Source organism: Sus scrofa, chromosome 10 (assembly GCF_054392235.1).
Source record: "Sus scrofa isolate SSC_HxYL_T2T_F1_AM1 chromosome 10, Sscrofa_HxYL_maternal_Yorkshire_Landrace_v2.0, whole genome shotgun sequence".
Classification (NCBI taxonomy): Eukaryota; Metazoa; Chordata; class Mammalia; order Artiodactyla; family Suidae; genus Sus; species Sus scrofa.
The window spans coordinates 59,698,389-59,713,267 of record NC_139392.1 but is presented as its reverse complement, the minus strand read 5'-3'; the positions used below and the strand labels follow the sequence as shown (position 1 = coordinate 59,713,267).

Sequence of the window (14,879 nt, the reverse complement as noted above, 5' to 3'; positions counted from 1 at the left end):
GTCTCATTTTTCTCATGAGGAATGTAGGGGTTAAATGACGTGTGCACAGTGCTTAGAATCATGCCTGGCACGTGTTAAGTACCTAATTAATGTTAGGGTTTTTTTTTTTTTTTTTTTTGTCTTTTGTCTTTTGTCTTTTTTGTTGTTGTTGTTATTACTGCTATTTCTTGGGCCGCTCCCGAGGCATATGGAGGTTCCCAGGCTAGGGGTTGAATCGGAGCTGTAGCCACCGGCCTATGCCAGAGCCACAGCAACGCAGGATCCGAGCCGCGTCTGCAACCTACACCACAGCTCACGGCAACGCCGGATCGTTAACCCACTGAGCAAGGGCAGGGACCGAACCCGCAACCTCATGGTTCCTAGTCGGATTCGTTAACCACTGCGCCATGACGGGAACTCCAGGGTTTATTATTAAATCTAAAACCCGCAGGCTGTGCAGCACACCCATTTGTGGCCAGGTCTGTGTTTTGGATAGTCTATAGTCCTAACAGCAGTAACAAAGCACTGTTTTAACCCCTTTATACATGTTACTAGGCTTGCTTTAATCTTCATAGCAACCCTTTGGTGTAGGTACTCTTACTATCTTCATTACTAGGATTAGGTAACTTGCATGAAGACACAGTAAATGATGGGCAGGGATTTAAACCCATCTTCCAGGCCCTATTGATTCATAGAATATTCTGTGTGCTACATAGTTCTGACTTTGCTACAAACTGGTTTCTTAGCCTTAGGCAAATTATTTCCTCTTTGAACTTAAGAGACTGGGTTGACTTTAAAAAAAGTATGTTGCAGGTAGAAAATGAGTAGGTTGAAGGGGTATATGCTCAATTTTTGAGACTCTGAGATTCTGGGCATGTTACAGAGGTTGGGTATGGAAACCCCAAGGTCTCTTCCTGGGGGAAGACATGGGATGTACTCATCCTGCTAAGTACTGTCTATAGGAAATCTTACTTAAATTCCACAATGATCCTTTGAAATAGTGTTGTCACCTTTTGACATGGACGGGGAAACTAAGGCTAAAAGCAATCAGGTGATATCCTTAAGCTCATGTCATAAGTTGGAGGGCTAGACTTTAAACTGATTGTGACTGAATCCAAAGCTTGTTTACTTAATATTACACAATGAAAGACCACATGAACCTTGCTGATTGATATCTCACCCCTGAACTGTTTGCTGACCTTACATTTCTTTTTTTTTTTTTTTTTTTGTCTTTTTGCCATTTCTAGGGCCGCTCCTGCGGCATATGGAGGTTCCCAGGCTAGGGGTCAAATCGGAGCTGTAGCCCGCCGGCCTACGCCAGAGCCACAGCAATGCAGGATCCGAGCTGCGTCTGCAACCTACGCCACAGCTCACGGCAATGCCGGATCGTTAACCCACTGAGCAAGGACAGGGATCGAACCCGCAACCTCATAGTTCCTAGTCGGATTCGTTAACCACTGTGCCACGACGGGAACTCCCTACATTTCTTAGTAAAATAAATATATTTATAAATAATGCCTGATGGCCCAGGTGGGCAGATTTACTTAGCAGTTGAGCAAAGGTGTTGTTAAGGCTGCTGAATGTGGGATGATGAATCAGTCATCCACAAGCACCTTGAAACCACCACTTCACAGGACACATACGTCCTGTGTAGAGATGGTTTTAAACAAAGTCCATAGGAAAATAACTTTAAATATGGCCTACAGTCTCTAGGGATGCATGGGTGACCAATTAATTTCTTTACTTGAATGTCTGTTTCTTTTGTCTTAGGTACTTTTAAATTTAATACAGATGCTGCTGAGTTCATTCCTCAAGAGAGAAAAAATTCTGGTCTAAACAGTGGGAGTCAAAGGAGACTAGATTCTAATAGGATTGGTAGAAGAAATTACAGTTCACCACCTCCCTGCCACCTTTCTAGGCAAGTTCCTTATGATGACATTTCTGCTCTTCATCAGCACAGTTATCATCCTTCAGGAAGCAAACCTAAGAATCAACAGACTTCTTTCCAATCCTCTGCTTCTAATAAATCACTCAAGAGCCATGGCCTTCAGAATCACCCTTGGCAGAAATTGAAGAGTGAAAAGCAGCACATCAGAGTTAAGAGAGCACAGAGTCTCATTGACCAGACCTCAGAAGCAGCTGGGTTAGAAAGCGTGGCCAAGTCCGAGAGTGGGACCAACCTCAGAGAGCACAGCCCGTCTGAGAGTGAGAAGGAAATTGTCGGTGCAGACCCCAGAGGAGCAAAACCCAAAAAAGCAACCCAGTTTGTATACAGCTATGGTAGAGGACCAAAAGTCAAGGGGAAGCTCAAAAGTGAGTGGGGTAACAGATTGACTCCAAAACCTGAGGATGCAGGATCTGAAAACACCAAACCTGTGGGGGTTATCCAGCCTGATTCTTCGGATACATCCTCTAGAAAAGGAATAGTGGATGGCTCTGGGGCCAGACGCAGCGAGCAGAAAAGATACCTACAGAAGAGGCCTCCCTGGGAAGTGGAGGGGGCCAGGCCACGACCAGGCAGGAATCCACCAAAACAGGAGGGCCAACGACATACAAACATAGGATTCAGAAACAACACGGCCTCCATTCCAAAAGATAATCTTAATGAAAGACCAGCAAAATCTGCCTGTGACAGTGAGAACTTGGCAGTCATCAACAAGTCTTTCAGAAGGGTTGACCTAGAGAAATGTGCCGTAAGGAGGCAGGATCCTCAGGTAACATCTTTCCCCCGAGGCAAACAGAACCACCTGCTGAAGAATGTGGAAACACACACAGGTAAATCTACCTAGATGGGTGGAAATGTTTTCTTTTGTTTTTTCAAATTTTAATTTCTGAGTAGGTAATAAATTCACACAATTTGGAAACCAGCAAGTGTAAAAAGGTACACAGTAAAAAGTACCCTTCTGTCCTTGTTCATCATCTGTGTGGGTCCTGCCACTACCTGCTCCCCTCTCTAATAGGTAACCACTTACTTAGTTTTTATATGTCATGAGCAAATACAAATAAGGAATTTTTTTCTTAAAAAATAAGGATTCAGTAAAGGTTTTACTTACTTATTTTGTCCTTTTAGCCACACTCATGGCATATGGAAGTTTCCACGCTAGGGGTTGAATTGGCACCACACCTGCTGGCCTACACCACAGCTCATGGCAGTGGTGGCTCCCTGACTTACTGAGTGAGCCCAAGAATCGAACCCACATCCTTATGGATACTCGTCAGATTCGTTTCTGCTGTGCCACAATGGGAACTCTCACTTTTTTTTAATTTTTTATTTTTTAGGGCCAAACCTGTGGCATATGGAAGTTCCCAGGCTAGGGATCAAATCAGAGCTGCAGCTGCTGGCCTACACCACAGACATGCGGGATCCTTAACCCACTGAGCCGGGCCAGGAATCAAACCTTTGTCCTCATGGATACTAGTCGTTACCGCTGAGCCACAACAGGAACTCCTACTTATTTATTTTCGGCTGTGGTGTGCAGTGGCTTGATGTGGGATCTCAGGTCCCACACTAGGGATTGAACCCATGCTGCAGCGGTGAAAAAGCGCCAAGTCTTAAACCCCTAGAAAACCAGGGAACTGCCAGTAAGAGTTTTAAAAAATGCAGGTATGAGTGGTATAGATGTTTGGCTACAGGATGTTTTTTTGGAGTTGTGAAAGCACAGGTAGGGGATGGTGACACTGCCTGTCCTGGTTCCGCCCTGCATTATCTCTTATCTCCTCATCTGCAAGAATTCCTAGCTAATCTCACCATCTCCAGTTTCTCTTTTTTAGTTCACCTCTTACATCAGCATCAGAAAGCGATCTTTCTAAACACATGTGGAATTGTGTCACTCCCCTGCTTAATTCTGTTCACTTTTTCTCATCACCTACAGATTCTGGCTTCTGCCTTACCTGACAGCTTTATCTTTTGCTGCCTCATTCTCCACATCATTTTATTCTCTGGACTCTATACTGTTATCTTTCCATGATGTTGCGCATGGCTCCTTCTATCCACACTGTCTTGCTCCCACAGCCTGTGGAAGTTCTTGGGCCAGGGATGGAACCAGAGCCACAGCAATGACCCAAGCCACAGCAGTGACAATATCGAATCCTTAACCCACTGAGCTACCAGGGAACTCCTGTCTACAGTGTCTACTACTCAGCTCACTGGTGAATTCTTACTTTTTTTTGGTCTTTTTAGGGCTGCACCCGAGGCATATGGAAGTTTCCAGGCTAGGGGTCAAATCAGAGCTGTAGCCACTGGTCTACACCGCAGCCACAGCAACAGCAACTCAGGATCCAAGCCACGTCTGTGACCTATACCACAGCTCACAGCAACTCCAGATCTTTAACCCACTCTGTGAGGCCAGGGATCGAACCTGTGTCCTCATGGATACTAGTCATATTCATTTTCACTGAGCCGTGATGAGAACTCCAGATTCTTACTCATTTTTCAAAAGCTATAATTTAGTCATGTGTCCAGAAAACTTTTTTTCACCTCTACTAGCATTAAGCTTTTCCAGCCCTGTGATATGTTTTTTTCTTACATATATGCTTCTCTCATAGCACTTACCACTGGAAACTGTCATACGTTTGTATGTCAGTGCCCTCCATTAGTTTATATGCTCCTAGAAAGCAGAAATTATATCTTTCCTTTCATTTTCATGTCTCTATTGCTTTTAGAACACAATGGATATTCGGCTTTATTAGCCAGTACTTCCTTATATTGAATGGAAAACTTTTTTCCTAAAATACTTTCTGTCCCCTGGTTCAGATTCTGTCCTCTGGAGCTACACAGCAGCTAGTCTTTCTCCACACAGCCCACCCCCTGCCCCCCAGTTCATTGCAAATCATCTCTTTGCAGTATTTGAAGACACTTCTCATTTTGCCCTAAGTATATATTTTATCTGGGCTAAATAGCTTCATTTTGCCAGCTCTTCTTCATGGACCTTCGCCATTCTGGTCTTACTCCAGTTTAATGTGACATACAGCCTAATACATGGAGCCACCATCTGCTCAGGCCTACTTTTACTCTGGCTTGAGTTCTAGTTCTTATTCACTTCACCAGGCAGTCCTTTTTGGGACCTCAATTTGTGTGTGAACCAAGGCATTATTATACCAGAGTTGTTCTTGAATTCCCAAGTCTGGTTAATATTTTCCTGTTGCTTCATCACAGGTTACCACAAATGTAGTGGCTTAAGTAAGATAACACAACTTTACTATGTCACATTGTCTGTGAGTCAGGAGTCTGGGTACAGGTTAGCTGAGTTTTCTACTCAGGATCTCACAGGACTAAAATTTAGCCAAGGATGCAATTTCATCTGAGGTGTGGGGTCCTTTTTGATGCTCACTGGTTGTTGTTAGAATTTAGCTCCTTATGGATGTAGGATTGGGGTCCCCACTTTCTTGCTGGCCGTTGGATGGGAGTCACTCTCAGCTCCGAGGGGTCTCCCACAATTCTTTACCATGTGGCCCTCTTCCCAACATGGTAGTTTGCTTGTTTAAGACCTACAGGAAAGCATTTGCTCCAGATTCTTTACATCTCTCTGTTTTCTGTCTCTGATCACTAGACTGTTTTAAAAGGGCTCTCTTGAGTAGCTCAAGTCCACCCATACTCAGGGGGAGATTATACAGGCACCAGAGGGTGGGAATCTTGGAGGCCATCCTAGAGTTCTGCCTAACAAATCTCTCTTGGCCTCACATCCAGCATTTTCTTGGGAAAACATTCATATTTATTGAGTAAATGCTATGTGCAAGCACTGTTCTAGGTATTGGGAATACAGCACTAATGAGAGTTACATTTTGGTGGGGAAGACAGAAAGCACTTAAATATTTAATGTCAAGTGGTGATAATAGCTAAAAAGAAAGTAGGTGAAGAGGACAAAGTACCAAGGGCACCAGTTTACATAGGTTGGTCTCTTTGATGAGGAGATGTTTGAACAAGAGACCAAAAGGAAGTGCAGAAGTGTACCTCTGGAGAAGAGTTTCAGGCAGAAGGAGAGGCAAGTATAGCATTGGGGTGGGCTCAGGGCATTGTAAGCAGTGAAGAGGTGGGTAGGAGAGGAGGTCAGGGAAATCACAGGGGCTGGCTCAAGGGAAGCTCTTAGAGCTAGTTCTGCTTAAGATGGCTCAGCGGAAGCATCCCACTAGCATCCATGAGGGCACGGGTTCCATCCCTGGCCTCACTCAATGGGTTAAGGATCCGGTATTGCCGTGAGCTGTGATGTAGGTTGCAGACACGGCTTGGATCCCGAATTGCTGTGGCTGTGGCATAGGCCAGCAGCTGTAGCTCCGATTTGACCCCTAGCCTGGGAACTTCCAGGTGCGGCCTGTGCTACAGGTGTGGCCCCCCACCAAAAAAAATAAAAAATGAAATGATCGCCCAGCCTGCTATGGAGAATAGGCCCTAACGAAGGAAGATTTAGATGGCCGTTTCAGTAATTCAGGTTGATAGAGACTTGGATTGAGGTCGTAGTGGTGGGAAAGGTAAGAATTGGTTAGACTTTGGATGTGTTTGGAGGGTAGAGCTGACAGGGTTTGCAGATACACTGGCTGTTGGATGCAGGAGGATGAGAGGAGTCGAGGATGAAGCCAGGGTGTTGTGTCTGAGTGGTGCAGAGACTAGAACTGCCACACATCAAAGTGGAAATGCCTGGGAGAGGAGAGTAATGTTAGTCATTCAAACTCTTTAGCTTAGAATAATTAATTGTAGATTTATAGAAAGGCTGCAAAGATTATATGGAGAATTCCCATGTGTCCTTCACCCAGCTTCTTCTAATGGAAAGCTTTCATCTTTTTTGTCAAAACTAAGAAATTAACACTGCTACTATGCTGTTAACTAAACTTCAGTCTTTATTTGATTCTAGTTTTTCCACTAATATCCTTTTTCTGCTTCAGGATCTAATCCAAGATACCACATTGCATTTAATTATCACGTGTCTCAGTCTCCTCTGATTTGTGACAATTTCTTTTTTTGTTTGTTTGTTTTTTGGTCTTTTTGTCTTCTTAGGGCCACACCTACAGCATATGCAAGTTCCCAGGCTATGCGTCCAATCAGAGCTGTAGCCACCGGCCTACGCTAGAGCCACAGCAACTTGGGATCTCAGCAGCTCACGGCAACGCTAGATCCTTAACCCACTGAGGCCAGGGATCGAACCCGAGTCCTCATGGATGCTAGTTGGTTTGCTAGCCACTGAGCCGCGATGGGAACTCCTGTGACAATTTCTTAATCTTTCCTTCTTGAAAAAGGTATTTTGCGTATGTTTTGCTTGTCTCCTTATTCAGGAAAGATAAAGAATTTGGTTAAATTTGTTAGATTTGAGTTGCCTACTAGATTACCAAATAGACTTTTTTCTTTTCTTTTTAGGGCGGCACTCTTGGCATATGGAAATTCCCAGCTAGGGGGCAGATTGGAGCTACAGCTGCCAGCCTATACCACAGCCACAGCAACACAGGATCTGAGCTGTGTCTGCGACCTACACCACAGCTCATGGCCGCGCTGGATTTCTGACCCACTGAGTGAGGCCAGGGATCAGACCCTCATCCTCGTGGATACTAGTTGGGTTCATTTCCTGTGTGCCTCAATGGGAACTCCCCAAACAGATATTTTAAATAGAGAGTTGAATATGAAATTCAGGGATGAAATCTGGTCTAGAGATTTAAATTTGGAAATTATCAGTATGGAGATGGTGTTTAATGAACTAGAGGTCACCTAAGGTGTGAGTGTAGTTAGAGAAAAAAAGATTGAGGATGGAGCCTACCTAGGCCTGGATGGAAGATGGGCATTCAGTAAGGGACATGGAGAAGGAGTGGCAGCTGAATTAGGAAGTGAAATGTTCTAAATACCAAAGATTATTCCATGAGGAGGGAGTGATCAGTTGTTCTAAATGCTATTGCTGCAGAAGGAGAATTACATATTGACTGCTGGATTTGGCCATGTGAAGGTTATTAGTCTTAATAAGAGCACTTTTGGTGGAGCAGTGGAGATGAAAGCTTGATTAGAATGGAAAGAGAGGATCACCCCAAATATAAGTCTCCATGGCTATCAGGGGGCTTTGCTTCCTCTCACTGTGTACTGAGAGAACGTAGCACTGTCTGGTCCTCCCATACTGTCTGGATTCCTCATCCTCTGGTAACAAAATCCCCTGTATCCTTAATTGGTTTCTGCTGTGCTCCTGCTCTTAATCGCCCTATGACCTCTCCATTCACCATTTTCTTCACAGAGCCTGCTTTTTTTCCTTATCTCTCTTAGCTTAATTTCTGAAAGATGGGAAGGGCACATTCCTTTCCCAGTGGCATTTCTAAACTGTTATTCTACCTTTGTATCAAAATTCCTACTCTTTTAAAGCTTCTAAATGACCTTTTTTTTTTGTTTGTTTGTTTTTTAAAGGCCCACACTTGCAGCATATGGACGTCCTGGGCCAAGGATTGAATCTGAGCCACAGCTGCGACAATGCCAGATCCTTTAGCCCACTGTGTGGAGGAGGGGGCGGGGGGGGGGGTGAAATCAAATCCATGCCTCCTCAGTTACCCGAGTGCCACAGCAGGAACTTCCTACGTGACCTTTTATTTCCATCACCTCCCATGTTTCCTTATCTTTGTCATCTGTTAGCCTCCAAATTCCCCAACGCCAGTCCTCATTTATTAATGTGTTTAGTCTGTTTCTTTTCTCTACCACGGTTGTTCTCAAGGTATAGTCCCAGACCAATAGCCGTCAGCAATACCAGGGAACTTGTTAGAAATACATTCACTAACAAGTCTGGGCCTCACCTCAGACTTACCAAACAGAAATTTTGGGAGTCATGCCCAGAAGTCTCTTAACAAGCCTCTGGGTGATTCTTATGCACATTTAGGTTTGAGAACTACTGATTTACTGTAAATTCTGCTGTTGTTGTGGGTGACTTCAGCGATCCGTAGGGGTTATGCCATCCTCAGGTTCTTTGAGCTTGTCAACTGCAATGACCTTCACATTCATTCCACCTCCACACCACCACCAGTTCTGTCTGTCTCCTACCCTTCTTCATTCCCTCTTCAGTCTACGCCTTATCGTAGGTTGTTCGAAGTAGTATCCTTTCACCAAGACATTTGGCAGAATCCCAGCCCTGGACTGATGCTGCAGTTGAGCTGATCTGTCCCATCTGGGTGACAGAATGCCATTCCAGGAAATTGTATAACAGTACAGATTTGGTGCTGCTGCAAATTCACTCACCTTCTATGAGAAGCCTTCCTGATCACCCTGTTTAAATCTATAATCCTTCCCCAACTGCCAGCATTCTCTTTTCCTTCTCTGTTGCACTTATTACTATTTGATGATGCTACTTATTATTTATTTGCTTATTGGCTATCTTTCTCCACAAGATAATAAACTTCTTAAGGGCAGAAGATTTTTGTGTTTGTTCATTGTATATCCTTAGTGTCTAAAGAGTGCCTGGCACATAGTAAATGCCCAGTAAGTATTTTTGAATAGTGGTCTCCAACTTCAGGTGGCTTTCATCACCTCTAGTTTCCCCTTATGTGATCTTGGGTAGCTATCCTTCCCATTTTCACCAAAGACTACTCCAAACCTTCTCCACGCTTATTCAGACCTTCCTAACATTCATTTCTCAGCCTCAGCGGACCTCCTTGCCTCCTGTTTCACTGAGAAAGGGTATAATTTTCTCAACCTTTTGCTCTCTAAACAACTCAGAGCCATCTGGGCCTGTTCTTTCTTTTCTTTTATTCTGAGAGCGCCTTTATTGCCTTCTACCAACCTTTTCATTTTCACACCTACCACTCCAAGCTCTCAGCCTGAAGCTCTTCTCGAGTCTGTCCTGCTCTCTTAAAAGAAAAAATTCCCTGTTATGTGACCTGCCAAGAATGTTTCTTTCCTTCCATTCAGTCTAATCAAGAGTCATCTGCTCTGTGCCTTTTCCCTGTTTTGATTCACTTCTCAGTCTTCTGCCAGCATCACCATCTTGACTCAGAGAGTTACTGGTAAGGTCATGAATGACACAGTCTTTATTATCCTGAACTTCCCTTTGAGTTTGACACAAAGGGATCTTTTCTGAAATATAACTTCCTTGACTCCTTTAGTACCTCAAACTTCTGGTCCTCCTTGTTCTGCTTGACTTGTTGCTGCTTGTGACTTCATGTTTCTCTTCCTCCACCTCGACCCTAAATGTTGGTGTTTCCTGGGGCTTTATCTCAGCCCTCTCTCTTAACTTGGTAGATCTCATTGGGAGATTACATCAGTTCTATACTTTCAGCTATTGCCTCTATGCTGTGCTGACTTGTAATCCTTTACTTCCAGTCGATAAGCACTGCCACAAGCCTTAGACTCACATAAATGAATGTGACGTCTGACATATGCTTCAGATTCAGCAAGACTATCTTGAATATGTTGACTATGCTTATGTTGTATAAGCTTTTAAAAAACAGCTGCCATAGTGTTCCCTGGTGGGCTAGCGTTTAAGGATTTGGCATTATCGCTGCTGTGGCTCCATTTTGATCCCTGGCCAGGGGACTTTCACATGCCATGGACACAGCCAACACACACACACACACACACACACACACACACCTGCTTTACCTTCAAGAACGTAGCTTACTAAACTTGCTAAGGTAAATAACTTTTATTCCCACCATCCAGATGTAATCAGCTTTAACTTTTTATTGTTAGAGAATTTTTCTTTTTCTTTTTTTTTTTTTTTTTTGTCTTTTTGCATTTTCTAGGGCTGCCTCTGTGGCATAAGGGGATTCCCAGGCTAGGGGTCTAATCGGAGCTGTACCCGCTAGCCTACCACAGCAATGTGGGATCTGAGCCGCATCTGCAACCTATACCACAGCTCACGGCAACGCTGGATCCTTAACCCACTGAGCAAAGCCAGGGATCAAACCCGAAATCTCATGGTTCCTAGTCAGATTCGTTAACCACTGAGCCACAACGGGAACTCCAAGAATTTGTCAATGCTCAGTTTTACATAGTTGAAATGATATAAATTATTTTTAAATTTTTATCCTTTTTGTTTATGATAATGTAATGGTTTCCTACTCAATCTTTGAAAACCCTTTTTTTTTTCCTTTTCAAGGCTGCACCTGTGGCATATTGAAATTCAGGGGCTAGGGGTTGAATCAAAGCAGCAGCTGCAGTCTGCACCACAGCTACAGTAACACCGATGTGAGCTGCGTCTGTGACCTATGCCACAGCTTTCGGCAATCCTGGATTCTTAACCCACTGAGCTAGGTGAGGCCAGGGCTTGAAACCACATCCTCACAGATACTATGTCAGGTTCTTAACCTGCTGAGCCTCAATGGGAACTCTGAAAACCTTATTTTATTTTATTTATTTTTGTCTTTTTAGGGCCACACCTGAGGCATGTGGAAGTGCCCAGGCTAGGGGTCAAATTGAAGCTGCAGCTGCTGGCTTATACCACAGCCACAGCAACATGGGATCTGAGCTGCATCTGCAGCTTACACCACAGCTCACAGCAATGCCAGATCCTTAACCCACCAAGTGAGGCCAGGAATTGAACCCACATCCTTATGGATATTAGATTCGTTACTGGTGAGCCACGACAAGAACTCTGAAAACGTTATTTTAAGTTAATATGTAATGTGCCATAGATATACATTAATATTTAAACAATCTCCCATTTGTTTTATTTATTCTTTTTTTTTTTGCTGATATATTTTAAAGTAAATTCCAGATATCAGTTTATTTCACTTTCATATGCTTTTTAGTATACATCTATTTTTTTCTTTTCTTTTTAGGGCTGCACCCACGACATAGGGAAGTTCCCAGGTTAGGGGTGGAATTGGAACATAGCTGCTGGCCTACACCACAGCCACAGCCACACAGGATCCAAGCCATGTCTGCGACACCTCACAGCAATGCTGGATCCTTAACCCACTGAGCAAGGCCAGGGATCAAACCTGCGTCCTCATGGATACTAGTTGGGTTCATTACTGCTGAGCCACATGGAAATTCCAGTGTATATCTATTTTTAAACATGGCCATTTTCTTACATAATCATGTTGCCATTATTATGCTTATCAAAATTAGTGATAATTCCTTGAAATCATCTAGATCTGCTCAGTCCACAATTGAATTTCCTCGTTTGCTTCAAAAATGTCTTTTTACATTTGGATTTTTCAAATCACAGTTGCTTTTGGTTGTTTGGAGTTTTGTTTTATTTTTTATTACATTTTATTGGAGTATAGTTGTCTTACAAAGTTGTGTTCATTTTAGGTGTACAGCAAAGTAAATCAGTTATACATATACTGATATCCATTATCTGTTAGTATATCAGTTATCCTTAGGAATCTGCCTGCCAGTTTAGGGCTAGAAAGGAGGCCATTGTCATCCTGGAGTAGTAACCTAAGGAAAGAGGAATCACAGGTGAGGACCAGGCGGTGACAAAGCCTTTGTAAGGCTTTCACAGGCATGTGATGTAGGAACCATTGGCAAGTTCTGAGCAGAAGAGTGCGTCATCTCATTTACATTTTGACGGGCTCCCTCTGGCTGCTGTGGTGAGAATAGACTGAAGTGGGCAAGGGCAGAAGTAGGAAGACCATTTAGGAGGTGATTGTAGTAATAACAGGTGAGTAAATAGTGGCTTAGACCAGAGTGTTAGCAGCAGAGGTGGGATTCTGAATATATCTCAAAGGTAGAGCAAGCAGGATTTGCCGACATATTGAACATGGAATGAGAGAGATGGCCTTTGGAATGGGTTTAGCAATAATTTGTAGGCTGTTTAAAGTTGACACCTGTCACCATGTAACTAAATATGTGTGCATCCTGGTGGTCAAATTTCACTGTGACTGGACTTAGAAACATCACAATAATTATTTATTTGTTTGCTTTTTAGAGCCGCACCCATGTCATATGGAGATTCCCAGGCTAGGGGTTGAATTGGAGCTACAGCTGCAGCAGTGCAGGATCCGAGCCTCGCCTGCAACTTACACCACAGCTCACAGCGATGCCGGATCCTTAACCCACTAAGCAAGGCCAGAGATCAAACCTGCATCCTCATGGATCATAGTTGGTTTTGTTAACTGGTGAGCCACGAAGGGAACTTCCACAATAATTATTTATTAACAAGCAATAAACTTAATGAATAAGAAACAGTAAAATAAAGACAGTCTTCAGGGTAAAAATCAAAACAATAGTCAATTTTAGTATTCTCGGGTGTGTCCCATAGTTCACTTGCCTTTCTGTGTCCTTTAGTTCACTTATCTTTCTGTGTCCTTTGCTTCTAACTTACTTCTATTTTGGAATGGCCAACAGGCATTTTCTATAAAATTCACTGCAAGTATAATTCTCACAGACAATTCCTCTGCTTCCATCAGCCTCTTATATAGATAGCTCAAACTTAATCTTACTGTATAATGAGCTCTCTCTTCCCTCACTTACCCCTGCAGAATCTTCCACGTGTAGCAAGGTAACTGGTATAATTAACTTTTATTCAGAAATGTTAACCTATGCAGGGTAGGGTATCCCTACTTTCAAGAAAGGGAGTTCCCTTTATGGCTCAGTGGTAACAAAGCTGACTAGTATCCATGAGGACTCGGATAAGAACCTCTATCAGTGGGTTAAGGATTCAGCATGGCCATGAGCTTTGGTATAGGTCACAGACACAGCTCGGATCTGACATTGCTGTGGCTGTAGTGTAGGCCAGCAGCTGCAGCTCTGATTTGACCACTAGCCTGGGAACTTCCACATGCCACGGGTGCAGCCCTAAAAAAAAAAAATAAAAACAACAACAAAAAAGGAAGAATCTAAGTCTGATTCTTCTGTTTTTATAATGAATTCAGTTTAAGATGTGCTCATCTATGTCTAAAGCAGGTAGATTTCCCTTTAATTAGCCACTCAGATTGTCTTTATTCCAGGCTTTCCCCAGAGCAAAAAAGCTATCCCAGAAATTTAACCAAAGTCTAAAACTTTCTAAGAAGAGAGACTATGGAACAGGCTAGATGATCCTCATTTATTCCTTCATCCATTCATTTGATAAATAATACTGAGCGCCTAATATATGCCAGGGACTAGAAATACTATAGTGAGCAAGGCACATACACTGGTCCTGCCTCGTAGAGATTACAGTTTTGGTGTTCTTTATTTCTTTTGACATTGAACTGGACAAACAAAGTAATCTTAGGAAGCTAATATTATGAACTGATTAAAATGTTAGCTTTCAGAGTTCCCTGGTGGCCTAGTGGTTGAGGATCCAGCATTGTCACTGCTGTCTTTGGTGGGTCTGTCAACTAAAGACTTTTCAGGGCATCTACTAGAACCGTCTCTCCACCTTGGATTTTTGGATCCTGTCCAGGTTTAGGTTTCTTGTACCTGACCACTGCAGCTTTGCAAGCCCCTCCCTAGCCTGAATCCATAGATGTGGTAGCTTCAGACAGGGCAAGGCAAGGTGCTATAGTACGCTGCCCCTCTGAATGCTCAAGCTATGTGTTAGGGGCATTTGGCTACTCTGGTCGGATCCTGGGCAGTTTCTTGGGAACATTTCCTCAATTGTGAAAATCCCTACCTTAATGTCTGCTTCTTAAATCCTCTACCTCGGCATATTCTTGCCCCTTCCTGGTCTCAAACTCTCAATAGCCACCTGACGCAGAATTAGGCATCCCTTAAAACCTCTGCATTCCTCTGCATTTGAATTCTTCTCTCAAATGCCTTGCTGATCCTTGGTTGACTAAAGTAAGGAATGTTTTTCTGCATTTATCTGTTTGTTTTTTTAAACAGGTTCTCTAATTGAACAGCTGACTACAGAAAAATATGAGTGCATGGTGTGCTGTGAATTGGTTCGTGTCACAGCCCCTGTGTGGAGTTGTCAGAGTTGTTACCATGTGTTTCATTTGAACTGCATAAAGAAATGGGCAAGGTCTCCAGCGTCTCAAGCAGGTCAGTCATTTCTTTCTTAGTAGTTATTCTCACCCAT

At 43.3% G+C, this 14,879-nt stretch overlaps 1 protein-coding gene across 6 annotated transcripts in view; it reads left to right on the top strand.

Annotated features, from left to right (window-relative positions):
* The window catches only part of NFX1 (nuclear transcription factor, X-box binding 1), a 73,895-nt gene that overhangs the window by 2,511 nt on the left and 56,505 nt on the right, over positions 1-14,879 (top strand). For all 6 annotated transcript variants that reach the window (XR_014817756.1, XR_014817757.1, XM_084979831.1 and 3 more), the window contains exons 2-3: positions 1,750-2,754; positions 14,684-14,842. Coding sequence is in view for 4 of the 6 variants with exons in the window: in XM_084979831.1 (XP_084835957.1) it covers positions 1,750-2,754; positions 14,684-14,842 (1,164 nt within the window). In the remaining 2 variants the exon portion in view is untranslated. The remainder of the gene's footprint in view (positions 1-1,749; positions 2,755-14,683; positions 14,843-14,879) is intronic.